This window comes from Oncorhynchus kisutch, unplaced genomic scaffold, assembly GCF_002021735.2.
Source record: "Oncorhynchus kisutch isolate 150728-3 unplaced genomic scaffold, Okis_V2 Okis01b-Okis20b_hom, whole genome shotgun sequence".
Taxonomy (NCBI): domain Eukaryota; kingdom Metazoa; phylum Chordata; class Actinopteri; order Salmoniformes; family Salmonidae; genus Oncorhynchus; species Oncorhynchus kisutch.
In genome coordinates this window covers 4,756,577-4,783,530 of record NW_022261978.1, presented here as the reverse complement: position 1 = coordinate 4,783,530, position 26,954 = coordinate 4,756,577, and the positions used below count along the sequence as shown (strand labels likewise).

The window sequence follows — 26,954 nt, the reverse complement described above, 5'->3', positions numbered from 1 at the left end:
CTTCAGGTGTCTATAGGTCCTGATATAATGCTGTGTTCTCTCCAGGTTGTTCCAGGTATCTCTCATAACACAGAAATACATTCATACACTCTCATGCAGACTGGAGAATGTCTACAGAGAAGAGAAACAGAGTTATTCTGCCACAGGATGGCGCTCCCCCCCCTTTCTCTCCTTCCAACTCTGACAGCACTACTGTCAGAGTTGACAATTACTGACAGCACCAGTGGAGGCTGGTGAGGGGAGGACTACTTATAGTAATGTCTAGAATGGAACGTATCAAACACATAAATATATTGGTGCTTTATTGATAAATACACAGAGTCTCATTTCCCATCAAGTGGAGTAAAAAACACTGAATAATCAAAGGTTCCTAAAAGCTACAAACTGTCTCTGTTTGTTCAAGTCAGTGTTACATTCACAGTAGAAACAATGAATGAATGAATGAATGGACGTGCTGAATGTAATGACTGACAAACAAAATTACAACTAAACAAACAGATGATTGAACTAACGAATGATGAATGAAGGAACAAACACAAAATACATGAATGAGTATATGAACAAATTGATAGAATATTTATTTTAAAAAATGAATAAAAATATGAATGAATTAACAAACAAATAATGAATGAACGGACGAACCGACAAACTAAATAATGAATGAACAGATGATTTAACTAGCGAATGATGAATGAACGAACAACAAATAAATTAATACACTATATGAAAAAAAATATGAATAATGAACAAACAAATTAATTCATTATTAAATGAATATATGAACTAATTAACAAATGAACGATCAAATAAATGAATTATTTAAAAGCACAAATGAATGACTAAATGACAACATGAAAACATGAACAAATGACAACATTAATTAATTCTGTGTTTAATGGTGCAGTACATTATGAGGTGTCTGGGTGGATACTAGCATCAGTCACTAGAGACAGTCAGGCTGGATCTCTGGGGAAGTTGACAGTAGCACAGTGGAGTCAGGCTGGATCTCTGGGGAAGTTGACAGTAGTATAGTGGAGTCAGGCTGGATCTCTGGGTCAGGCTGGATCTCTGGAGAAGTTGACAGTAGCACAGTGGAGTCAGGCTGGATGTCTGGAGAAGTTGACAGTATTGTAGCTCACTGTCGGACCAACATTGGAGTAGAGGCCATCTGGACAAGGATTGGTTGCCGTGGCATAGATGGCTGTGATGTCACACGCTGTGTCTGGGTTCTGATTGGTTGTAGTGGCGTAGATGGGGTTAGTGATGGTTCCTGTGTTTGGATCTAGGTTGGGTGTCATGGAGTCAGGCACCAACAGTCTGGCAGAGTGTTTGGATGCTGAAGAGGATCACAAACATAGATTATAAATTTATTTTTCATATATTTTCTATGATTTATTTGATTTAATTTGAATTAAATTTTGTTATTTACAAAATCTATATTTATTTGTTGAGATATTATTTTAAATAATGTTTGTGTGTGATAACTAGTGTACCTGTTGGTCTCCTGTCTCGGTCTCTCCTCTGTCTAAAGAACATGAACAGCAGCAGACCCAGCAGTAGTAGAACAACACCCAGAACAACACCAGAGAACATCACAACACCTAGAACACCCAGAACAACACCAGAGAACATCACATCACCTAGAACACCCAGACCAACACCAGAGTACATCACATCACCTAGAACACCCAGACCAACACCAGAGAACATCACATCACCTAGAACACCCAGAGACAGTACTCAGGCATAATGTAACAGTGATGCTACATTTAGCTCGTCTCTACTGTACTGTACATCTGGGTTTCTACCATTTCAGAGGGAGGGAGGAGGGAGGACAACATTAGACAGAGAAACAGGTGGTGTTGAAGAGAGCAGAACATAGAGATGAAATGTTAATGAGATATCAATAGTAAGAGCCAGATTTGTTAGTCTAAAACCAAGTATCAGGAAAGTCAATGCTTTTTTGTTCAATCTCCTTCACTGTCTGGAGGAGGAAGATGTAATGGCTAGTTTCCACCACAAGGTGGTGGATCTATAGATTCACGGTTGTAGTTTAAAAGGGTTTGATACTTGGTAGTTGTAATCCTTGTTAGTTTAGTGCTTGGTAGTTGTAGTCCATGTTACAGTATGATGCTTGGTAGTTGTAGTTCATGTTAGAGTTTGATGCTTGGTAGTTGTAGTCCATGTTACAGGATGGTGCTTGGTAGTTGTAGTCCATGTTACAGTATGATGCTTGGTAGTTGTAGTTTATGTTACAGTATGATGCTTGGTAGTTGTAGTCCATGTTACAGTATGGTGCTTGGTAGTTGTAGTCCATGTTACAGTATGATGCTTGGTAGTTGTAGTCCATGTTACAGGATGGTGCTTGGAGGTTTATCTCTTAGTGTCATGTGGTGCTGACCCAGCTAGCAAAGTGGATCTGGGCCGATTCCGGCTGAGAGTCGGGCACTCGGCTGAGATTCAGACTCGGTCGTCGTCGGTCATCGTCGGTCGTCTGTGCCGTCTTGGGCAGTATTACTTATGGCTAGGATGCAGGGATTGAGCTCAGGCCGATTCCAGGGAGAGTTATCTGTCCCAGATGTATTACTTATGGCTAGGATGCAGGGATTGAGCTCAGGCCGATTCCAGGGAGAGTTATCTGTCCCAGATGTATTACTTATGGCTAGGATGCAGGGATTGAGCTCAGGCCGATTCCAGGGAGAGTTATCTGTCCCAGATGTATTACTTATGGCTAGGATGCAGGGATTGAGCTCAGGCCGATTCCAGGGAGAGTTATCTGTCCCAGATGTATTACTTATGGCTAGGATGCAGGGATTGAGCTCAGGCCGATTCCAGGGAGAGTTATCTGTCCCAGATGTATTACTTATGGCTAGGATGCAGGGATTGAGCTCAGGCCGATTCCAGGGAGAGTTATCTGTCCCAGATGTATTATTTATGGCTAGGATGCAGGGATTGAGCTCAGGCCGATTCCAGGGAGAGTGATCTGTCCCAGATGTATTATTTATGGCTAGGATGCAGGGATTGAGCTCAGGCCGATTCCAGGGAGAGTTATCTGTCCCAGATGTATTACTTATGGCTAGGATGCAGGGATTGAGCTCAGGCCGATTCCAGGGAGAGTTATCTGTCCCAGATGTATTACTTATGGCTAGGATGCAGGGATTGAGCTCAGGCCGATTCCAGGGAGAGTTATCTGTCCCAGATGTATTACTTATGGCTAGGATGCAGGGATTGAGCTCAGGCCGATTCCAGTGAGAGTTATCTGTCCCAGATGTATTACTTATGGCTAGGATGCAGGGATTGAGCTCAGGCCGATTCCAGGGAGAGTTATCTGTCCCAGATGTATTATTTGTGGCTAGGATGCAGGGATTGAGCTCAGGCCGATTGGGGCTACTCTCTGGCAGATGGTTACACAGGTTGCTTTATATAATTAACATTTCATTCGTTCTTTTTCCATATTTTCTCATTGTTTCTGTGATTAAGAAAAAATACAATTAACATTTACATTAAATTATTTAAGAGTCCTGTTGAAGTAGTATTTTAGTGTGTTGATACTTTGTGCAAGGCAAAAAACTGCAGTGTTAACGACGTTGCTACGACACCTGTGCCGGACACGACCGGGAGACCGATTTGGCAACGCACAATTTGTCCAGCGTCGTCAGAGATACGGGAGGGTTTGGCCGGCTGGGATGTCCTTGTCCCATCGCGCTGTAGCGACTCTTGTGGTGTGCCAGGCGCCTGCACACTGACACGGTCACCAGGTGTACTGTGTTTTATCCGACACAAAATGTTTTTATGTGGATGGGTATAATTTGTATATATATAATGTATAGTAGTAATATTTAAAATGACTAAATAGGGTCATTTTGTGTACATTTATTTACATTTGTACCAGTCTGCTTATGGGGGAATTCTGGTAAGATGCCGTCAAAAATGGTTGAATTCAGGTGGACAGAAGAGGGCCGCTTCTGGGCCGATTCCTCAATGCTAGCTGGGGAGGGTTCATTATGTTACCTTGTGTTCTAGTCATGTCTGTGGTGGTGATGCTGTTGTTACCTTGTGTTCTAGTCATGTCTGTGGTGGTGATGCTGTTGTTACCTTGTGTTCTAGTCATGTCTGTGTTGATCTTGTTGTTACCTTGTGTTCTAGCCATGTCTGTGGTGGTGATGCTGTTGTTACCTTGTGTTCTAGTCATGTCTGTGGTAGTGATGCTGTTGTTACCTTGTGTTCTAGTCATGTCTGTGGTGATGCTGTTGTTACCTAGTGTTCTAGCCATGTCTGTGGTGAAGCTGTTGTTACCTTGTGTTCTAGTCATGTCTGTGGTGGTGATGCTGTTGTTACCTTGTGTTCTAGTCATGTCTGTGGTGGTGATGCTGTTGTTACCTTGTGTTCTAGCCATGTCTGTGGTGGTGATGCTGTTGTTACCTTGTGTTCTAGTCATGTCTGTGGTGGTGATGCTGTTGTTACCTAGTGTTCTAGCCATGTCTGTGGTGAAGCTGTTGTTACCTTGTGTTCTAGTCATGTCTGTGGTGGTGATGCTGTTGTTACCTTGTGTTCTAGTCATGTCTGTGGTGGTGATGCTGTTGTTACCTTGTGTTCTAGTCATGTCTGTGGTGGTGATGCTGTTGTTACCTTGTGTTCTAGTCATGTCTGTGGTGATCGTGTTGTTACCTTGTGTTCTAGCCATGTCTGTGGTGATGCTGTTGTTACCTTGTGTTCTAGCCATGTCTGAGGTGAAGCTGTTGTTACCTTGTGTTCTAGTCATGTCTGTGGTGGTGATGCTGTTGTTACCTTGTGTTCTAGTCATGTCTGTGGTGGTGATGCTGTTGTTACCTTGTGTTCTAGCCATGTCTGTGGTGGTGATGCTGTTGTTACCTTGTGTTCTAGTCATGTCTGTGGTAGTGATGCTGTTGTTACCTTGTGTTCTAGCCATGTCTGTAGTGGTGATCTTGTTGTTACCTAGTGTTCTAGCCATGTCTGTGGTGAAGCTGTTGTTACCTTGTGTTCTAGTCATGTCTGTGGTGGTGATGCTGTTGTTACCTTGTGTTCTAGTCATGTCTGTGGTGATGATGCTATTGTTACCTTGTGTTCTAGCCATGTCTGTGGTGGTGATGCTGTTGTTACCTTGTGTTCTAGCCATGTCTGTGGTGGTGATGCTGTTGTTACCTTGTGTTCTAGCCATGTCTGTGGTGGTGATGCTGATTTTACTTTGTGTTCTAGTCATGTCTGTGGTGGTGATGCTGTTGTTACCTTGTGTTCTAGTCATGTCTGTGGTGATGCTGTTGTTACCTTGTGTTCTAGTCATGTCTGTGGTGGTGATGCTGTTGTTACCTTGTGTTCTAGTCATGTCTGTGGTGGTGATGCTGTTGTTACCTTGTGTTCTAGTCATGTCTGTGGTGGTGATGCTGTTGTTACCTTGTGTTCTAGTCATGTCTGTGGTGATCGTGTTGTTACCTTGTGTTCTAGCCATGTCTGTGGTGATGCTGTTGTTACCTTGTGTTCTAGTCATGTCTGTGGTGATGATGCTGTTGTTACCTTGTGTTCTAGTCATGTCTGTGGTGGTGATGCTGTTGTTACCTTGTGTTCTAGCCATGTCTGTGGTGGTGATGCTGTTGTTACCTTGTGTTCTAGCCATGTCTGTGGTGGTGATGCTGTTGTTACCTTGTGTTCTAGTCATGTCTGTGGTGGTGATGCTGTTGTTACCTGTGTTCTAGTCATGTCTGTGGTGATCTTGTTGTTACCTTGTGTTCTAGTCATGTCTGTGGTGATGCTGTTGTTACCTTGTGTTCTAGTCATGTCTGTGGTGGTGATGCTGTTGTTACCTTGTGTTCTAGTCATGTCTGTGGTGGTGATGCTGTTGTTACCTTGTGTTCTAGTCATGTCTGTGGTGGTGATGCTGTTGTTACCTTGTGTTCTAGTCATGTCTGTGGTGATCGTGTTGTTACCTTGTGTTCTAGCCATGTCTGTGGTGATGCTGTTGTTACCTTGTGTTCTAGTCATGTCTGTTGTGATGATGCTGTTGTTACCTTGTGTTCTAGCCATGTCTGTGGTGGTGATGTTGTTGTTACTTTGTGTTCTAGCCATGTCTGTGGTGATGCTGTTGTTACCTTGTGTTCTAGTCATGTCTGTGGTGATGCTGTTGTTACCTTGTGTTCTAGCCATGTCTGTGGTGGTGATGCTGTTGTTACCTTGTGTTCTAGTCATGTCTGTGGTGGTGATGCTGTTGTTACCTTGTGTTCTAGTCATGTCTGTGGTGGTGATGCTGTTGTTACCTTGTGTTCCAGTCATGTCTGTGGTGGTGATGCTGTTGTTACCTTGTGTTCTAGTCATGTCTGTGGTGGTGATGCTGTTGTTACCTTGTGTTCCAGTCATGTCTGTGGTGGTGATGCTGTTGTTACCTTGCGTTCTAGCCATGTCTGTGGTGATGCTGTTGTTACCTTGTGTTCTAGTCATGTCTGTGGTGATGATGCTGTTGTTACCTTGTGTTCTAGCCATGTCTGTGGTGGTGATGCTGTTGTTACCTTGTGTTCTAGCCATGTCTGTGGTGGTGATGCTGTTGTTACTTTGTGTTCTAGCCATGTCTGTGGTGGTGATGCTGTTGTTACCTTGTGTTCTAGTCATGTCTGTGGTGGTGATGCTGTTGTTACCTGTATTCTAGTCATGTCTGTGGTGATCTTGTTGTTACCTTGTGTTCTAGCCATGTCTGTGGTGGTGATGCTGTTGTTACCTTGTGTTCTAGTCATGTCTGTGGTGATGCTGTTGTTACCTTGTGTTCTAGTCATGTCTGTGGTGGTGATGCTGTTGTTACCTTGTGTTCTAGTCATGTCTGTGGTGGTGACGCTGTTGTTACCTTGTGTTCTAGTCATGTCTGTGGTGATCTTGTTGTTACCTTGTGTTCTAGCCATGTCTGTGGTGGTGATGCTGTTGTTACCTTGTGTTCTAGTCATGTCTGTGGTGGTGATGCTGTTGTTACCTTGTGTTCTAGCCATGTCTGTGGTGGTGATGCTGTTGTTACCTTGTGTTCTAGTCATGTCTGTGGTGATGCTGTTGTTACCTTGTGTTCTAGTCATGTCTGTGGTGGTGATGCTGTTGTTACCTTGTGTTCTAGTCATGTCTGTGGTGGTGACGCTGTTGTTACCTTGTGTTCTAGTCATGTCTGTGGTGATCTTGTTGTTACCTTGTGTTCTAGCCATGTCTGTGGTGGTGATGCTGTTGTTACCTTGTGTTCTAGTCATGTCTGTGGTGGTGGTGATGCTGTTGTTACCTTGTGTTCTAGTCATGTCTGTGGTGGTGATGCTGTTGTTACCTTGTGTTCTAGTCATGTCTGTGGTGGTGATGCTGTTGTTACCTGTGTTCTAGTCATGTCTGTGGTGATCTTGTTGTTACCTTGTGTTCTAGTCATGTCTGTGGTGATGCTGTTGTTACCTTGTGGTCTAGTCATGTCTGTGGTGGTGATGCTGTTGTTACCTTGTGTTCTAGTCATGTCTGTGGTGGTGATGCTGTTGTTACCTTGTGTTCTAGTCATGTCTGTGGTGGTGATGCTGTTGTTACCTTGTGTTCTAGTCATATCTGTGGTGATCGTGTTGTTACCTTGTGTTCTAGCCATGTCTGTGGTGATGCTGTTGTTACCTTGTGTTCTAGTCATGTCTGTGGTGATGATGCTGTTGTTACCTTGTGTTCTAGTCATGTCTGTGGTGGTGATGCTGTTGTTACCTTGTGTTCTAGTCATGTCTGTGGGTGGTGATGCTGTTGTTACCTTGTGTTCTAGTCATGTCTGTGGTGATCTTGTTGTTACCTTGTGTTCTAGCCATGTCTGTGGTGGTGATGTTGTTGTTACTTTGTGTTCTAGCCATGTCTGTGGTGCTGCTGTTGTTACCTTGTGTTCTAGTCATGTCTGTGGTGATGCTGTTGTTACCTTGTGTTCTAGCCATGTCTGTGGTGGTGATGCTGTTGTTACCTTGTGTTCTAGTCATGTCTGTGGTGGTGATGCTGTTGTTACCTTGTGTTCTAGTCATGTCTGTGGTGGTGATGCTGTTGTTACCTTGTGTTCCAGTCATGTCTGTGGTGGTGATGCTGTTGTTACCTTGTGTTCTAGTCATGTCTGTGGTGGTGATGCTGTTGTTACCTTGTGTTCCAGTCATGTCTGTGGTGGTGATGCTGTTGTTACCTTGCGTTCTAGCCATGTCTGTGGTGATGCTGTTGTTACCTTGTGTTCTAGTCATGTCTGTGGTGATGATGCTGTTGTTACCTTGTGTTCTAGCCATGTCTGTGGTGGTGATGCTGTTGTTACCTTGTGTTCTAGCCATGTCTGTGGTGGTGATGCTGTTGTTACTTTGTGTTCTAGCCATGTCTGTGGTGGTGATGCTGTTGTTACCTTGTGTTCTAGTCATGTCTGTGGTGGTGATGCTGTTGTTACCTGTATTCTAGTCATGTCTGTGGTGATCTTGTTGTTACCTTGTGTTCTAGCCATGTCTGTGGTGGTGATGCTGTTGTTACCTTGTGTTCTAGTCATGTCTGTGGTGATGCTGTTGTTACCCTGTGTTCTAGTCATGTCTGTGGTGGTGATGCTGTTGTTACCTTGTGTTCTAGTCATGTCTGTGGTGGTGACGCTGTTGTTACCTTGTGTTCTAGTCATGTCTGTGGTGATCTTGTTGTTACCTTGTGTTCTAGCCATGTCTGTGGTGGTGATGCTGTTGTTACCTTGTGTTCTAGTCATGTCTGTGGTGGTGATGCTGTTGTTACCTTGTGTTCTAGCCATGTCTGTGGTGGTGATGCTGTTGTTACCTTGTGTTCTAGTCATGTCTGTGGTGGTGATGCTGTTGTTACCTTGTGTTCTAGTCATGTCTGTGGTGATGCTGTTGTTACCTTGTGTTCTAGTCATGTCTGTGGTGGTGATGCTGTTGTTACCTTGTGTTCTAGTCATGTCTGTGGTGGTGACGCTGTTGTTACCTTGTGTTCTAGTCATGTCTGTGGTGATCTTGTTGTTACCTTGTGTTCTAGCCATGTCTGTGGTGGTGATGCTGTTGTTACCTTGTGTTCTAGTCATGTCTGTGGTGGTGGTGATGCTGTTGTTACCTTGTGTTCTAGTCATGTCTGTGGTGATCGTGTTGTTACCTTGTGTTCTAGCCATGTCTGTGGTGATGCTGTTGTTACCTTGTGTTCTAGTCATGTCTGTGGTGGTGAAGCTGTTGTTACCTTGTGTTCTAGTCATGTCTGTGGTGGTGATGCTGTTGTTACCTTGTGTTCTAGCCATGTCTGTGGTGATGATGCTGTTGTTAACATGTGTTCTAGCCATGTCTGTGGTGGTGATGTTGTTGTTACCTTGTGTTCTAGCCATGTCTGTGGGTGGTGATGCTGTTGTTCCTACTGTTCCATTGGTCCTATCTGTTGGAACATATGAGTCAAATAAGTCAGGTGAAAACCCCTCAACAATCAGGTAGGTGTGCCGTCTTTAGTGAGCCGTGCCCCTAAGGGTAGTATATGTACCAGTAGCGGAGTTTGAGGAGTCAGTTGTCATGGTGATGTTTGGTGATGGGTGTGATGTGGAGAGGAGAGGTCTGGAGGTGATGGAGCCAGGGTTGGGAGGAACAGGAGCTGTAGAGAGAGGAGAAAAGATAGAGTCATGGAGAGAGAGAGAGAGAGAGAGAGAGAGAGAGAGAGAGAGAGAGAGAGAGAGAGACAGAAAGACAGAATGAAATCAACACGAATATATAAAGTACAACATGTCACAGGAATCATAAGCACACAAGAATACATTCTCAGACACCAACCTTTGTCCACAGTGAGCCTGACTTCAGTTGGCTGATCAGGTCCCCATGTATCCACTCCACACCAGTAGGTCCCTGAATCCTCTGGGACCAGGTTATGGATGGTCACAGTGAAGACTTTTCTCTCTGTGTCGTCATACAGAGAATATCTCCCTTTATGACTCCACGCTGGTTGCCGATGGGTTTGGGTTTGGATGACAACAACTCTGTCTCTGTACGTCCCTTTAGAGAGGTACTTCTGATTTTTCTTATACCCCCGATGATAAGGGCACTCAATGTGACCACTTCCTCCTTCTGTTGCTGTGTTTGTAATCACCCCTGACAACACACAGACCACAGCTACAACAGAAACACAGACACAGAGTTATAGTATGTACAGACATCCTCAGATTGTGTTGTTGATAAACTGTCAGCATCACTGTCTTGGCAGCTCTGTTCTAGTCCAATGTCTGGACACTGAGCATCAAGGGAAACATGTTTAAAATATGACCATTACCTTGAATGTGACTAGTAATGAAGACCTGATCTGTTTAGTAACTAATACAGTTTGGTTCTGGTCTACTGCTGAATGATAAAGTAAAGAACAGTATTGATTTATGAGGTCAGGACAACAGCAATACAGTAAAACAGTGTTGAATGATAAAGTAGTAAAGTAATAAAATACAGTATTGATCACTATGGTATTAATAATACATGCTCAGTATTGATCACTATGGTACCAATAATACATGCACAGTATTGATCACTATGGTATCAATAATACATGATCAGTATTGATCACTATGGTACCAATAATACATGATCAGTATTGATCACTATGGTATCAATAATACATGCTCAGTATTGATCACTATGGTATCAATAATACATGATCACTATGGTATCAATAATACATGCACAGTATCGATCACTATGGTACCAATAATACATGATCACTATGGTATCAATAATACATGCACAGTATTGATCACTATGGTACCAATAATACATGCTCAGTATTGATCACTATGGTACCAATAATACATGCTCAGTATTGATCACTATGGTATCAATAATACATGATCACTATGGTACCAATAATACATGCTCAGTATTGATCACTATGGTATCAATAATACATGCACAGTATTGATCACTATGGTACCAATAATACATGCTCAGTATTGATCACTATGGTATCAATAATACATGATCAGTATTGATCACTATGGTATCAATAATACATGATCACTATGGTATCAATAATACATGATCAGTATTGATCACTATGGTATCAATAATACATGCTCAGTATTGATCACTATGGTATCAATAATACATGATCACTATGGTATCAATAATACATGATCACTATGGTATCAATAATACATGCTCAGTATTGATCACTATGGTATCAATAATACATGCTCAGTATTGATCACTATGGTATCAATAATACATGCTCAGTATTGATCACTATGGTATCAATAATACATGATCACTATGGTATAACATGATACATGTTCAGTATTGAGTGAGGTGTTCTGTGAGTTACACAGTTCAATATGGGGTGTATATTAATGTATTGAGGTCTGATAGTAACAGTTCAATATGGGGTGTGTATTAATGTATTGAGGTCTGATAGTAACAGTTCAATATGGGGTGTGTATTAATGTATTGAGGTCTGATAGTAACAGTTCAATATGGGGGGTGTATTAATGTATTGAGGTCTGATAGTAACAGTTCAATATGGGGTGTGTATTAATGTATTGAGGTCTGATAGCAACAGTTCAATATGGGGTGTGTATTAATGTATTGAGGTCTGATAGTAACAGTTCAATATGGGGTGTGTATTAATGTATTGAGGTCTGATAGTAACAGTTCAATATGGGGTGTGTATTAATGTATTGAGGTCTGATAGTAACAGTTCAATATGGGGTGTGTATTAATGTATTGAGGTCTGATAGTAACAGTTCAATATGGGGTGTGTATTAATGTATTGAGGTCTGATAGTAACAGTTCAATATGGGGTGTGTATTAATGTATTGAGGTCTGATAGTAACAGTTCAATATGGGGTGTGTATTAATGTATTGAGGTCTAATAGTAACAGTTCAATATGGGGTGTGTATTAATGTATTGATGTACAAAAAATATATACATTATAATATCCAGTTTGAATATCAAAATTATTGTAATGTGGTTAACTTTAAAAATCGAAATTAAAATTATTAAAATCCTAAAGATTAAATTCAACCAGAGTGTCTATAGATAATGGGTAAAGTCTAACAGATTAAATTCAACCAGAGTGTCTATAGATAATGGGTAAAAATACAAGAGGAAAATACAAGAGGAATACAGGGAAATACAAGAGGAATACAGGGGAAATACAAGAGGAATACAAGAGGAATACAGGGGGAATACAAGAGGAATACAGGGGAAATACAAGAGGAATACAAGAGGAATACAAGAGGAATACAGGGGGAATACAAGAGGAATACAAGAGGAATACAAGAGGAATACAAGAGGAATACAGGGGGAATACAAGAGGAATACAAGAGGAATACAGGGGGAATACAAGAGGAATACAGGGGGAATACAAGAGGAATACAGGGGGAATACAAGAGGAATACAAGAGGAATACAAGAGGAATACAGGGGAAATACAAGAGGAATACAAGAGGAATACAGGGGAAATACAAGAGGAATACAGGGGGAATACAAGAGGAATACAGGAGAAATACAAGAGGAATACAAGAGGAATACAGGGGGAATACAAGAGGAATACAAGAGGAATACAGGGGAAATACAGGGGAAATACAAGAGGAATACAAGAGGAATACAGGGGAAATACAAGAGGATTACAAGAGGAATACAGGGGAAATACAAGAGGAATACAGGGGAAATAAAAGAAGAATACAAGAGGAATACAGGGGAAAAACAAGAGCACTCATACAGATGACTGACTGAATCAGTGGATTCAGATCAGAGGAAACAATTGTTATTGGAGAGAGTCTTTCAAAAGTTTTCTAACAGAAAACAACATCAGTAAGAGTCCCACGCGAATGATGACTAATCACCTCCAAAACAACTGGAAACTCAAGGAGTTTTGGTTTCTGACTCAAAGGGAATAAATACCCTGCCGTCTCCCTCTGAGCATTAATGCAGCATTCAAAACAACTGGAAACTGGGAAATCTCAGACATCCAACTTCAGTGAGTTCAACACAACTGGGAAGTCTGAAAAAAGCGAACTCCGACTGGGAAAAAATTGGTTTGATTTGTCATCCAACTCTGAATTCCAAGTCGGGGACACGGGCCTCTTTCTAGAGCTCTAACCTGAAGATCACTGATGTCATGATATGACCTTGTTTTTTTCCGACTTCCCAGTTGGCTTGAAAGCACCATAAATGCAGAGAATGCCAGACCCCTCATAACTTAGCCTACTGTTCTGACTTGTTGGTGCACATGTAATCTATAGGCTGATATAGAGAAATGTCATCACTGAATATTGTTAGAGCTTTCATTGTCTGCTGATATGCCACCTTTTTTTATCCTACAGTTCTGACTTGGTGATCAAGGAAAATACTGTAAGAACGACCCATGTCCTGAATTCTGTCGCTGTACATTTCAAAGTGCTAAACAAACAGTTAAATAGACCACATCCGTCCTAGCTAGCTTATTATTGTCTTTATCGAAATGACGGACTTCCTCTTATCAGCTCATCGTCCCCCTAACCAGAAACCGTGGATGGATGGCGGCATTCGCGCAAAACTGAAAGCCTGAACCACTTCATTTAACCATGGGAAGAGGTCTGGGAATATGGCTGAATATAAAGAGCATAGTTATTCCCTCCGCAAAGGCAATCAAACAAGCGGAATGCCGGTACAGGGACAAAGTGGAGTCTCAATTCAACCGCTCAGACACGAGACGTGTGTGGCAGGGCCTACAGGAAATCAAGGACTACAAAAAGAACACCAGCCACGTTACAGACACTGACATCACGCTTCCAGACAAACTAAACACCTTCTTTGCCCGCTTTGAGGATAATACAGTGCCACCTTCGCAGCCCGCTAACAAGGACTGCACCCCACCCCCCTCCTCCTCCTTGGGAGATGTGAGTTAAACATGTCCTCGTGTTAACCCTCGCAAGGCTGCTTGCCCAGACAGCATCCCAAGCCGCATCCTCAGAGCTTTGGCAGACCAGCTGGCTGGTTTGTTTATGGACATTTCAATCAATCCAAATCCCAGTCTGCTGTCCCCACATGCTTCAAGATGGCCACCATTGTTCCTGTACCCAAGAAGGCAAAGATAACTGAACTAAATGACTATCGCCCCGTAGAACTCACTTCTGTCATCATGAAGTGCTTTGAGAGACTAGTCAAGAATCATATCACCTCCACCTTACCTGTCACCCTAGACACACTTCAGTTTGCATACCGCCCAACAGGTACACAGATGATGCAATCGCCATCGCACTGCATACTGCCCTAACCCATCTGGACAAGAGGAATACCTGTGTAAGAATGCTGTTCATTAACTACTGCTCAGCATTCAACACCATAGTACCCTCCAAGCTCATCATCAAGGTGGAGGCCCTGGGTCTTAACCCCGCCCGGTGCAACTGGGTCCTGGACGTTCTGAAGGGCCTCCCCCTGGTGGTGAAGGTATGAAGAAACATCTCCACTTCCCTGGGGCCCCACAAGGGTGCATGCCCAGCCCTCTCCTGTACCCCCTGTTCACCCACAACTGTGTGGCGATGCACACCTCCAACTCAATCATCAGTAGTGGGCTTGATTACCAACAACGACGAGACGGCCTACAGGGAGGAGGTGAGGGCCCTCGGAGTGTGGTGTCAGGAAAATAAATATCACTCAACATCAACAAAACAAAGGAGGTGATCGTGGACTTCAAGAAACAGCAGAGGGAGCCCCACCCCCCCACCCCCCTATCCACATCACAGCAGTAGAGAAGGTGGAACGTTTTAAGTTCCTTGGCGTACACATCAAAGACAAACTGAAATTGTCCATCCACACAGACAGTGTGGTGACGAAGTCGCAACAGCGAAACCCTGACAAACTTTTACAGATGCACAATCGAAGGCATCCTGTCGGGCTGTATCACAGCCTGGTACGGCAACCGCACCTCCCTCAACTGCAAGGCTCTCCAGAGGGTGGTGCGTTCTGCCCAGTGCATCACCGGAGGCAAACTACCTGCCCTCAAGGACACCTACAGCATCCGATGTCACAGGAAGGCCAAAAAGATCATCAAGGACAACAACCACCCAAGCCACTGCCTGTTTACCCCGCTATCATACAGAAGGCGAGGTCAGTACAGGTGCATCAAAGCTGAGACCGATAGACTGAAAAACAACTTCTACCTCAAGGCCATCAGACTGCTCAACAGCAATCACTAACTCAGAGAGGCTGCTGCCTACATGGAGACCCAATCACTGGCCACTTTAATAAATGGATCACTAGTCACTTTAATAATGTTTCATATCCTACATTACTCATATCATTTGTATATACTGTATTTAATACCTATAGCTCCTTGTCAATGCTGCTCGACCATCGCTCATCCATATATTTAACAAGCTCAGCGCTATTGACCTTTCTGCTACTTTAAATACATGTGTTCATTTCCTTGGTTACTACATAAATATGAGCCAGACAGTACTATAGAAACTGATACAGCCAGAGAGAGAGAGAGAGAGAGACAGAGAGAGAGGGACAGATAGCGGGACAAAGAAAGAGAGAGACAGACAGACTACCAGACAGACAGACAGAACTCACCTGAGAGGAGACAGCAGGAGACAACATGGAGTATCTTCATTCTGGACAGTTACTCCTCAGTTACTATACTGTTAAAGTTACTTTACTATCACAGTTACTATACTGTTAGTTACTTTACTACCACAGTTACTATACTGTTAAAGTTACTTTACTACCACAGTTACTATACTGTTAAAGTTACTTTACCACCACAGTTACTATACTGTTAAAGTTACTTTACTACCTCAGTTACTTTACTGTTAAAGTTACTTTACTACCACAGTTACTATACTGGTAATGTTCTTTTACTATACTACCTGCTAGCCCAGAGAGTCTCTGTCAGCTACACACTTGACAGCAGGGTGTTTCTGAAACGCTCTGTCTTCCTTAATTGAAAGCTCCTCCCTCATCTGACACGCCACCCCTCTCCTCTGTCTCTCTCTCTTTCTCTTTATCTATCTCTCTTTCTGTCTTTTGTCTCTGTCTTTTGTCTCTCTCTGTCTTTAAATTAAATTAAATTCAAAGGGTTTATTGGGAAACATGCTTACATTGTAAAAGCAGAGAGTCTGTCTGTCTGTCTGTCACTCTCTCTCTCTCTCTCTCTCTCTCTCTCAATTCAATTCAATTTCAATTTAAGGGCTTTATTGGCATGGGAAACATATGTTAACATTGCCCAAGCAAGTGAAGTAGATAATAAACAAAAGTGAAATAAACATTCAAGATTAACAGTCTCTCTCTTTCTCTCTGCATGTCAAGGAGATGAGTATAGTGATGCTGGTGGTGAAGGGGGTGGGTATTATCCTACACATCCTGTTGATTTCTCTGTAGTGACCTCAGTGTCTGCATGTCTATATGTGCTGCAGAGTGAAACTGGTTCAAACTGGCCGGAGGTTAGACTTCTAAACCACCAGAGAACTCAGCTATCTGTGGTGACTAAGTGTTAAAACTGTCAACTTCTCTGTTCTAAAGTGACCATGTTTGTTTCAGCAGAGGAGGAACACATTGTTGAGATGATGACAATATAGTTAAAGTATACATCATTATATTTTATAACTTTTTTTCTGACATTTATTGATCAAAATACAGTCTTTGTAAACGGATTTCCAAAAGTATAAATGGTTACAAATAATAACATTTTACTAAAACTCTCCTGTCTCTGTGTCAGTTTAATGGTGTCATCATTTCAGTTTGGGTCTGTTGTGTTGAGGGTTTGGTAGGTGGAGTCTTGGGTTGGTGTGTTGAGGGTTTGGTAGGTGGAGACTTGGGTTGTTGTGTTGAGGGTTTGGTAGGTGGAGTCTTGGGTTGTTGTGTTGAGGGTTTGGTAGGTGGAGTCTTTGGTTGTTGTATTGAGGGTTTGGTAGGTGGAGTCTTGGGTTGTTGTGTTGAGGGTTTGGTAGGTGGAGTCTTGGGTTGTTGTATTGAGGGTTTGGTAGGTGGAGTCTTTGGTTGTTGTATTGAGGGTTTGGTGGGTGGAATCTTGGGTTGTTGTGTTGAGGGTTTGGTAGGTGGAGTATTGAGTTGTTGTATTGAGGGTTTGGTAGGTGGAGTCTTGGGTTGTTGTGTTGAGGGTTTGGTAGGTGGACGATGGTTTTGGGATGTTTTGTAGGTGGAGTCTTGGGTTGTTCCATTGAGGGTTTGGTAGGTGGAGTCTTGGGTTGTTGTATTGAGGGTTTTGTAGGTGGAGTCTTGGGTTGTTGTGTTGAGGGTTTGGTTTTTGGGTTTTGGGTTGTTTGGTAGGTGGAGTCTTGGGTTGTTGTGTTGAGGGTTTGGTAGGTGGAGTCTTGGGTTGTTGTGTCTAGGGTTTGGTAGGTGGAGTCTTGGGATGCTATGTTGAGGGTTTGGTAGGTGGAGTCTTGGGTTGTTTGTAGGTGGAGTCTTGGGTTGTTTTGTAGGTGGAGTCTTGGGTTGTTGTATTATGGATTTGGCAGGTGGAGTCTTGGGTTGTTGTGTTGAGGGTTTTGTAGGTGGAGTCTTCGGTTGTTGTGTTGAGGGTTTGGTAGGTTGAGTCTTGGGTTGCTGTGCTGAGGGTTTGGTAGGTGGAGTCTTCGGTTGTTGTGTTGAGGGTTTGGTAGGTGGAGTCTTGGGTTGCTGTGTTGAGGGTTTGGTAGGTGGAGTCTTGGGTTGCGGTGTTGAGGGTTTGGTAGGTGGAGTCTTGGGATGCTATGTTGAGGGTTTGGTAGGTGGAGTCTTGGGTTGTTTGTAGGTGGAGTCTTGGGTTGATGTGTTGAGGGTTTGGTAGGTGGAGTCTTCGGTTGTTGTGTTGAGGGTTTGGTAGGTGGAGTCTTGGGTTGCTGTGTTGAGGGTTTGGTAGGTGGAGTCTTGGGTTGCTGTGTTGAGGGTTTGGTAGGTGGAGTCTTGGGATGCTATGTTGAGGGTTTGGTAGGTGGAGTCTTGGGTTGTTTGTAGGTGGAGTCTTGGGTTGATGTGTTGAGGTTTTGGTAGGTGGAGTCTTGGGTTGCTGTGTTGAGGGTTTGGTAGGTGGAGTCTTGGGTTGCTATGTTGAGGGTTTGGTAGGTGGAGTCTTGGGTTGCTATGTTGAGGGTTGGGTAGGAGGAGTCTTGGATTGTTGTGTCTGGATTGGTGACTGGCCCTGTGGAACACAGCATATAAATCATGTGTGTGTGTACGTGCAGTCGTGTCATAGTGTAGTAGAGATGTAGTGGTGTAGTAGTGTAGTGGTTTAGTAGTGTAGTAGTGTAGTCGTGTAGTGGTGTAGTAGTGTAGTGGTGTAGTGGTGTAGTAGTGTAGTAGTGTAGTGGTGTAGTAGTGTAGTGGTGTAGTAGCGTACTGGTGTAGTAGTGTAGTGGTGTAGTAGTGTAGTAGTGTAGTAGTAGCGTAGTAGTGTAGTGGTGTAGTAGTGGTGTAGTAGTGGTGTAGTAGTGTAGTGGTGTAGTAGTGGTGTAGTAGTAGTGTAGTAGTGTAGTTGTGCCTGGAGCAGTGGGTATACTCTAATTTTGCCCAAAATGTCCCAAACAGCCCACCTGAATGACCTAAAATTATACATCTTCCACAGTCAGGTAAACCCAAGCTGTACTGTGCTGGCCTGAATATTTTCTTCATGCTAACAGTTCTAGCAGGAGTATCCAGGCCAATCTGGGCTTGGCTTGGCATGGCTGAGTGTCAGCTTAGTTCTGCAGTGGGTAAAAATCACCATTGTGTTCTTGTGTTCTGAGTTCCTACAGTACCTCTCTTCCCACTACAGAGCCAAGCTGGACTGGGCTGGCCTGGTTAGTCATTCAACTGAAGCTTGGAACTGAACTGACAGTGAAAATGTGAAAATGATCAATCAGATCCAGCAGGGTGAAAAGGGGTTTAGTGACAGTACTGGTACTGCATAATATACTGTAGTCTAATAAACTGTACTGTACCCCTTGTATTAGTGTTAAAAGGGGTTTAGTGACAGTACTGGTACTGCATAATATACTGTAGTCTAATAAACTGGACTCTACCCCTTCTGTGAAACAAAACAAAACTAGATAGTGCTGGATAGCAAGTTGGATAATGTTGATGTGAGTCGACCAAGAAATAGGTCACTGACAGCCTGTGTAATTGATGGAAAGACAACAAATGACTTTTGATTTCAACAAGGTTAAATAAGAGAACAGTCTAGGGTTGTAACAGTGATAAAGTTGTCTATCACCTGTTACAATCATGTTCAACAGAACCAGTTACAACTGAAGTATCTGACCATCAATAGATTCAAGAAAAAGCCATTTGTTTTTTAATAAATCCTGTTTGGGATAGGAGGCAGTATTTTCACGTCCGGATGAAAAGCGTGCCCAAAGTAAACTGCCTGCTACTAAGGCCCAGAAGCTAGGATATGCATATAATTGGTCGTTTTGGATAAAAAAACACTAAAGTTTCTAAAACTGTTAAAATAATGTCTGAGTATAACAAAACTTATTTGGCAGGTGAAACCCCGAGGACAAACCATCCAGGAAAAATATTTGTTGAGGTGATTTCTGTGGCAATTGGTTGCAGTTCCTTTGGCTTCCACTAGAAGTCAACAGTCTTTAGAAGTTGTTTTTTGTTTTTCTTTAGAGAAATGAAGAAGTACGGCGATTCAGAACGAGGGTCCATCTGAGTGGACTATACTGTTTTGATGTGAGCTCCAGGTCAGGCGCTTCACGTTGTTTTTATCCTTTATTGAACACAGTTTATCCCATCTAAAATGTTATCGATTATTTACGTTTTATTTAAGTTGGATTAGGAAAGTTGTTTGAAATGTTTGGACAGCGTTTACAGGTAACTTATTAGATATTTTGTAGTCATGCTGGGCGGGTTGGAACCGGTGTTTTTCTGAATCAAACGCGCCAAATAAATTGACATTTTGGAGATATAACGACGGAATTAATCGAACAAAAGGACCATTTGTGATGATTATGGGACATATTGGAGTGCCAACAGAAGAAGTTCTTCAAAGGTAAGGCATGAATTATATCGTTATTTCTGAGTTGTGTGTCGTACCTGGCGGGTTGAAATGATTGTCATGTGTTTGTTTGATGTCCTCAGATTATCGCATGGTTTGCTTTCACCGTAAAGCCTTTTTGAAATCTGACACGGTTGCTAGATTAACAAGTTAAGCTTTAATTTGGTGTATTGCACTTGTGAATGTATGAAAGTTAAATATTTTTTTTCTTTTTTTCTTTTTTTCGCGCTCTGCAATTTCACCGGATGTTTTCGGTGAACCTAGCCATAAAATGTTTTTTTAACACAGCAGCCCCATATCATCAGGTGCAAAATATAATTTTCGAATATTTAATTTTTCAGTCCATTATATTGTTATTAGGCCTACAAAATAGATGTGTGTTGACTGTGATTAGGCCACGGGAAAATAATACCGTCTGCTAGGCTCAACTAACTTACAAACTAGGCTGTATATGATGGCATTGTGCAATTATGGTGTTTCTAAAAATTAATTAAAAGACACTGGAATAATTAATATTTTGTTTGAATAGTTTTTAATTCTAAGATTATAAAAGTGGTTTTATTTCATATTATAGAGCCTAAATGTTCAATTTAAAGTCTATATTGGTTGAATTACAACAAGATGTTGTTGAAATGCTGAGTGCTCCTGCTGCCTATAGAGTGTCACAAATGCTTCACAAGGCTACAGCCTTGAAGTCATAATAGCTTAATATAATATTTTTCATTTCTTCTTAAACTACATGGCTGGTTTGTTCCTGAATGATTTAGAGTTATTATGTTGTTTAATAGCTAACGACATGTAGTTGAAATGTTGAGAGCTTCTGAGATCGCCCACTGATAAGGTGTATACCTCCACTCCACTACGTTGATATGTATCAGTGGGTATTAAGAAGTCAGTATACTCCACTACACTACGTTGATATGTATCAGTGGGGATTAAGAAGTCAGTATACTCCACTACGTTGATACGTATCAGTGGGTATTAAGAAGTCAGTATACTCCACTACGTTGATATGTATCAGTGGGTATTAAGAAGTCAGTATACTCCACTACGTTGATACGTATCAGTGGGTATTAAGAAGTCAGTAGACTCCACTACGTTGATACGTATCAGTGGGTATTAAGAAGTCAGTATACTCCACTACGTTGATATGTATCAGTGGGTATTAAGAAGTCAGTATACTCCACTACGTTGATATGTATCAGTGGGTATTAAGAAGTCAGTATACTCCACTACGTTGATACGTATCAGTGGGTATTAAGAAGTCAGTATACTCCACTACGTTGATATGTATCAGTGGGTATTAAGAAGTCAGTATACTCCACTACGTTGATACGTATCAGTGGGTATTAAGAAGTCAGTATACTCCACTACGTTGATACGTATCAGTGGGTATTAAGAAGTCAGTATACTCCACTACGTTGATATGTATCAGTGGGTATTAAGAAGTCAGTATACTCCACTACGTTGATATGTATCAGTGGGTATTAAGAAGTCAGTATACTCCACTACGTTGATATGTATCAGTGGGTATTAAGAAGTCAGTATACTCCACTACGTTGATACGTATCAGTGGGTATTAAGAAGTCAGTATACTCCACTACGTTGATATGTATCAGTGGGTATTAAGAAGTCAGTATACTCCACTACGTTGATACGTATCAGTGGGTATTAAGAAGTCAGTATACTCCACTACGTTGATATGTATCAGTGGGTATTAAGAAGTCAGTATACTCCACTACGTTGATATGTATCAGTGGGTATTAAGAAGTCAGTATACTCCACCATAATTTGCAAATAAATTCATTAAAAATCCTACAATGTGATTTTCTGGATTTTTTTATCTCATTTTGTCTGTCATAGTTGAAGTGCACCTATGATGAAAAGTACAGGCCTCTCTCATCTTTTTAAGTGGGAGAACTTGCACAATTGGTGGCTGAATAAATACTTTTTTGCCCCACCGTACAGACATACATACATACATACATACATACATACATACATACATACATACATAAATACATACATACATACATACATACATACATACATACATACATACATTACATACATACATACATACATACATACATACATACATAAATACATACATACATACATACATACACACATACATACATACATACATACATACATACATACACACATACATACATACATACATACATACATACATACATACATACATACATACATACATACATACATACTTACATCCATCCATACAGTTCATACACACACACATACATTTATACACTGCTCAAAAAAATTAAGGGAACACTAAAATAACACATCCTAGATCTGAATGAATGAAATATTCTTATTAAATACTTTTTTCTTTACATAGTTGAATGTGCTGACAACAAAATCACACAAAAATTATCAATGGAAATCAAATTTATCAACCCATGGAGGTCTGGATTTGGAGTCACACTCAAAATTAAAGTGGAAAACCACACTACAGGCTGATCCAACTTTGATGTAATGTCCTTAAAACAAGTCAAAATGAGGCTCAGTAGTGTGTGTGGCCTCCACGTGCCTGTATGACCGCCCTACAACGCCTGGGCATGCTCCTAATGAGGTGGCGGATGGTCATCTCGGTACCTAATGGCAGTCAGGCTACCTCTGGCGAGCACATGGAGGGCTGTGCGGCCCCCCAAAGAAATGCCACCCCACACCATGACTGACCCACCGCCAAACCGGTCATGCTGGAGGATTTGCAGACTGCTGCTGGGTTGTTGCCCTCCTACGGCCTCCTCCACATCTCCTGAGTTACTGGCCTGTCTCCTGGTAGCGCCTCCATGCTCTGGACACTACGCTGACAGACACAGCAAACCTTCTTGCCACAGCTCGCATTGATGTGCCATCCTGGATGAGCTGCACTACCTGAGCCACTTGTGTGGGTTGTAGACTCCGTCTCATGCTACCACTAGAGTGAAAGCACCGCCAGCATTCAAAAGTGACCAAAACATCAGCCAGGAAGCATAGGAACTGAGAAGTGGTCTGTGGTCAACACCTGCAGAACCACTCCTCTATTGGGGGTGTCTTGCTAATTGCCTGTAATTTCCACCTGTTGTCTATTCCATTTGCACAACAGCATGTGAAATCTATTGTCAATCAGTGTTGCTTCCTAAGTGGACAGTTTGATTTCACAGAAGTGTGATTGACTTGGAGTTACATTGTGTTGTTTAAGTGTTCCCTTTATTTTTTTGAGCAGTGTATATTCATGTGAGGGTTACTCACTTGATGATGTCCTTTCTCTCCTCCATTTGTAGATCAGTAGCAGGATGAGTCCCACCACCAACACAGTCAGACTCACACACACCATGATGACCACTGGAGTAACTGATAGGAACACAGACAGACAGACAGACAGACAGACAGACAGACAGACAGACAGACAGACAGACAGACAGACAGACAGACAGACAGACAGACAGACAGACAGACAGACAGACAGACAGACAGACAGACAGACAGACAGACAGACAGACAGACAGACAGACAGACAGACAGACAGACAGACAGACAGACAGACAGACAGACAGACAGACAGACAGACAGACAGACAGACAGACAGACAGACAGACAGATTTAAATATAGACAGACAGACATATTGTTAAATAGTGATCAGAGTAACTATATGAACCTCAAGAGTTACATGACTTCCTGTTGGCCTCTATATCATCAGCATGACCATTAGTAGAAAACAAACCTAACAGCACTCTCACTCTGTCCAAGTTAGGAGGATGGAGGGGAGGGGGGCAGAGAGACAGAGAAAGAGAGAGAGAGAGAGAGACAGACATACAGAGACAGAGAGAGAGACAGAGAGAGAGAGAGAGAGACAGACATACAGAGACAGAGAGAGAGACAGAGAGAGAGAGAGAGATTTGTCCAATGCATGACCAGATATAGTTGATTCTGTCTATATTATCTGATAGCCTGATTACAGTATATAGCAGCATATTATAGTTGTCTGAAGGTGATAGAATGATGGAAGGGACAGGTACATCATACCTGCTCTCTGTGAAGGACCAACACTGGTCTTAAATGCCTTAAATGCCTTAAATGTAGTAGAGAGGTTTGGGAGGGTTGTGGAGAGGTTAGAGGATGTTGTAGAGAGGTCTGGGAGGGTTGTGGAGAGGTTAGAGGATGTTGTAGAGAGGTTTGATAAGGTTGTGGAGACATGGGGTCTGGAGGTGAGTGTTGAGGTTTCAGGAGAAGCTGTATGTGAAAAAGAAGTCTGTTGAAATAACTCAGAAAGCCTCTAACAAACAAACAATGTTCAAGACAACTGTGATGGAGTGTTATCTTACCATCTGTAACTGTGAGATGCACCTCTTGGTATGTGTCTAGGCCATATCTCCCCACTCCACACCAGTAGGTCCCTGAGTCTGTCTTCCTCAGGTTCTTGATGGTCACATAGAAGACTCCATCTCCCTTGTCTTCTATACTGTATCTACCTTGAGTTACAGTCTTGATCCCCTCAGTTTCAACCAGAATGTCTTTAAAAGAACATGTCCCCTTGCAGAAGTATTTGTTATTGGTTCCTGCCCAAAAAAACGAGCAGCTGAACATGACATGTCCTCCTACCACTTCCTTAGTGCCAGCTGACTCCACAACACACAGAGCTGTCAAACAGAAACACACAGTACAGTCACAACTGATGACCTGTGAGATATACTTTAACCCTGCTCAAATCTGACATTAACCCTGCTCAAATCTGACATTAACCCTGCTCAAATCTAACTTTAACCCTGCTCAAATCTGACATTAACCCTGCTCAAATCTGACATTAACCCTGCTCAAATCTAACTTTAACCCTGCTCACATCTAACTTTAACCCTGCTCAAATCTAACTTTAACCCTGCTCAAATATAACTTGAACCCTGCTCAAATATAACTTTAACCCTGCTCAAATCTAACTTGAACCCTGGATAAATCTAACTTTAACCCTGGATAAATCTTACTTTAACCCTGGATAAATCTTACTTTAACCCTGGATAAATCTTATTATAACCCTGGATAAATCTTACTTTAACCCTGGATAAATCTTATTTTAACCCTGGATAAATCTTACTTTAACCCTGGATAAATCTTATTTTAACCCTGGATAAATCTTACTTTAACCCTGGATATATCTTACTTTACCCCAGGATAAACACAGGTAAAAGACCAACATGTCAAATCATAGTCTATATGTCACATGCGCCGAATACAACAGGTGTAGAACTTCCAGTGAAATGCTGAATACAACAGGTGAGAGGCTATATACAGTAGAGAGGTTATATACAGTAGGAAGGCTATATACAGTAGAGAGGTTATATACAGTAGAGAGGCTATATACAGTAGGGAGGTTATATACAGTAGAGAGGCTATATACAGTAGAGAGGTTATATACAGTAGAGAGGTTATATACAGTAGAGAGGCTATATACAGTAGGGAGGTTATATACAGTAGAGAGGCTATATACAGTAGAGAGGTTATATACAGTAGAGAGGTTATATACAGTAGAGAGGTTATATACAGTAGGGAGGTTATATACAGTAGAGAGGTTATATACAGTAGAGAGGTTATATACAGTAGAGAGGTTATATACAGTAGGGAGGTTATATACAGTAGAGAGGTTATATACAGTAGGGAGGTTATATACAGTAGGGAGGCTATATACAGTAGAGAGGTTATATACAGTAGAGAGGTTATATACAGTAGGGAGGTTATATACAGTAGAGAGGTTATATACAGTAGGGAGGTTATATACAGTAGAGAGGTTATATACAGTAGGGAGGTTATATACAGTAGGGAGGTTATATACAGTAGAGAGGTTATATACAGTAGAGAGGTTATATACAGTAGGGAGGTTATATACAGTAGAGAGGTTATATACAGTAGGGAGGTTATATACAGTAGAGAGGTTATATACAGTAGGGAGGTTATATACAGTAGGGAGGTAATATACAGTAGATAGGTTATATACAGTAGAGAGGTTATATACAGTAGAGAGGTTATATACAGTAGAGAGGTTATATACAGTAGAGAGGTTATATACAGTAGGGAGGTTATATACAGTAGAGAGGTTATATACAGTAGAGAGGTTATATACAGTAGGGAGGCTATATACAGTAGAGAGGTTATATACAGTAGAGAGGTTATATACAGTAGAGAGGTTATATACAGTAGGGAGGTTATATACAGTAGAGAGGTTATATACAGTAGGGAGGTTATATACAGTAGAGAGGTTATATACAGTAGAGAGGTTATATACAGTAGAGAGGTTATATACAGTAGAGAGGCTATATACAGTAGAGAGGTTATATACAGTAGAGAGGTTATATACAGTAGGGAGGCTATATACAGTAGGGAGGCTATATACAGTAGGGAGGCTATATACAGTAGGGAGGTTATATACAGTAGAGAGGTTATATACAGTAGAGAGGTTATATACAGTAGGGAGGCTATATACAGTAGGGAGGCTATATACAGTAGGGAGGCTATATACAGTAGGGAGGTTATATACAGTAGAGAGGTTATATACAGTAGAGAGGTTATATACAGTAGAGAGGTTATATACAGTAGGGAGGCTATATACAGTAGAGAGGCTATATACAGTAGAGAGGTTATATACAGTAGGGAGGTTATATACAGTAGGGAGGTTATATACAGTAGAGAGGTTATATACAGTAGAGAGGCTATATACAGTAGGGAGGTTATATACAGTAGGGAGGTTATGTACAGTAGGGAGGTTATATACAGTAGGGAGGTTATATACAGTAGAGAGGTTATATACAGTAGGGAGGCTATATACAGTAGAGAGGTTATATACAGTAGGGAGGCTATATACAGTAGGGAGGTTATATACAGTAGGGAGGTTATATACAGTAGAGAGGCTATATACAGTAGAGAGGCTATATACAGTAGAGAGGTTATATACAGTAGGGAGGTTATATACAGTAGGGAGGTTATATACAGTAGAGAGGCTATATACAGTAGA

The 26,954-nt window shown here is 41.8% G+C and overlaps 1 protein-coding gene across 2 annotated transcripts; it reads right to left on the bottom strand.

Moving 5' to 3' along the window:
- Positions 1-285: 285 nt before the first annotated feature.
- LOC116359026 (CMRF35-like molecule 5) lies at positions 286-15,998 on the bottom strand. 2 transcript variants are annotated; one of them, XM_031811667.1, is made up of 6 exons: positions 15,534-15,996; positions 9,768-10,103; positions 9,484-9,591; positions 9,319-9,381; positions 1,494-1,601; positions 286-1,336 (listed from the first exon to the last, which is right to left on the bottom strand). In XM_031811667.1, exons 1-6 carry the CDS (start codon positions 15,571-15,573, stop codon positions 1,098-1,100), a joined length of 894 nt encoding a protein of 297 aa, XP_031667527.1. In that variant the 5' UTR covers positions 15,574-15,996; the 3' UTR covers positions 286-1,097. The 2 variants fall into 2 exon arrangements, with proteins under 2 accessions (XP_031667527.1, XP_031667528.1); XM_031811668.1 differs by lacking the exon at positions 1,494-1,601 and having other exon boundaries at positions 15,534-15,998.
- Positions 15,999-26,954: the final 10,956 nt, after the last annotated feature.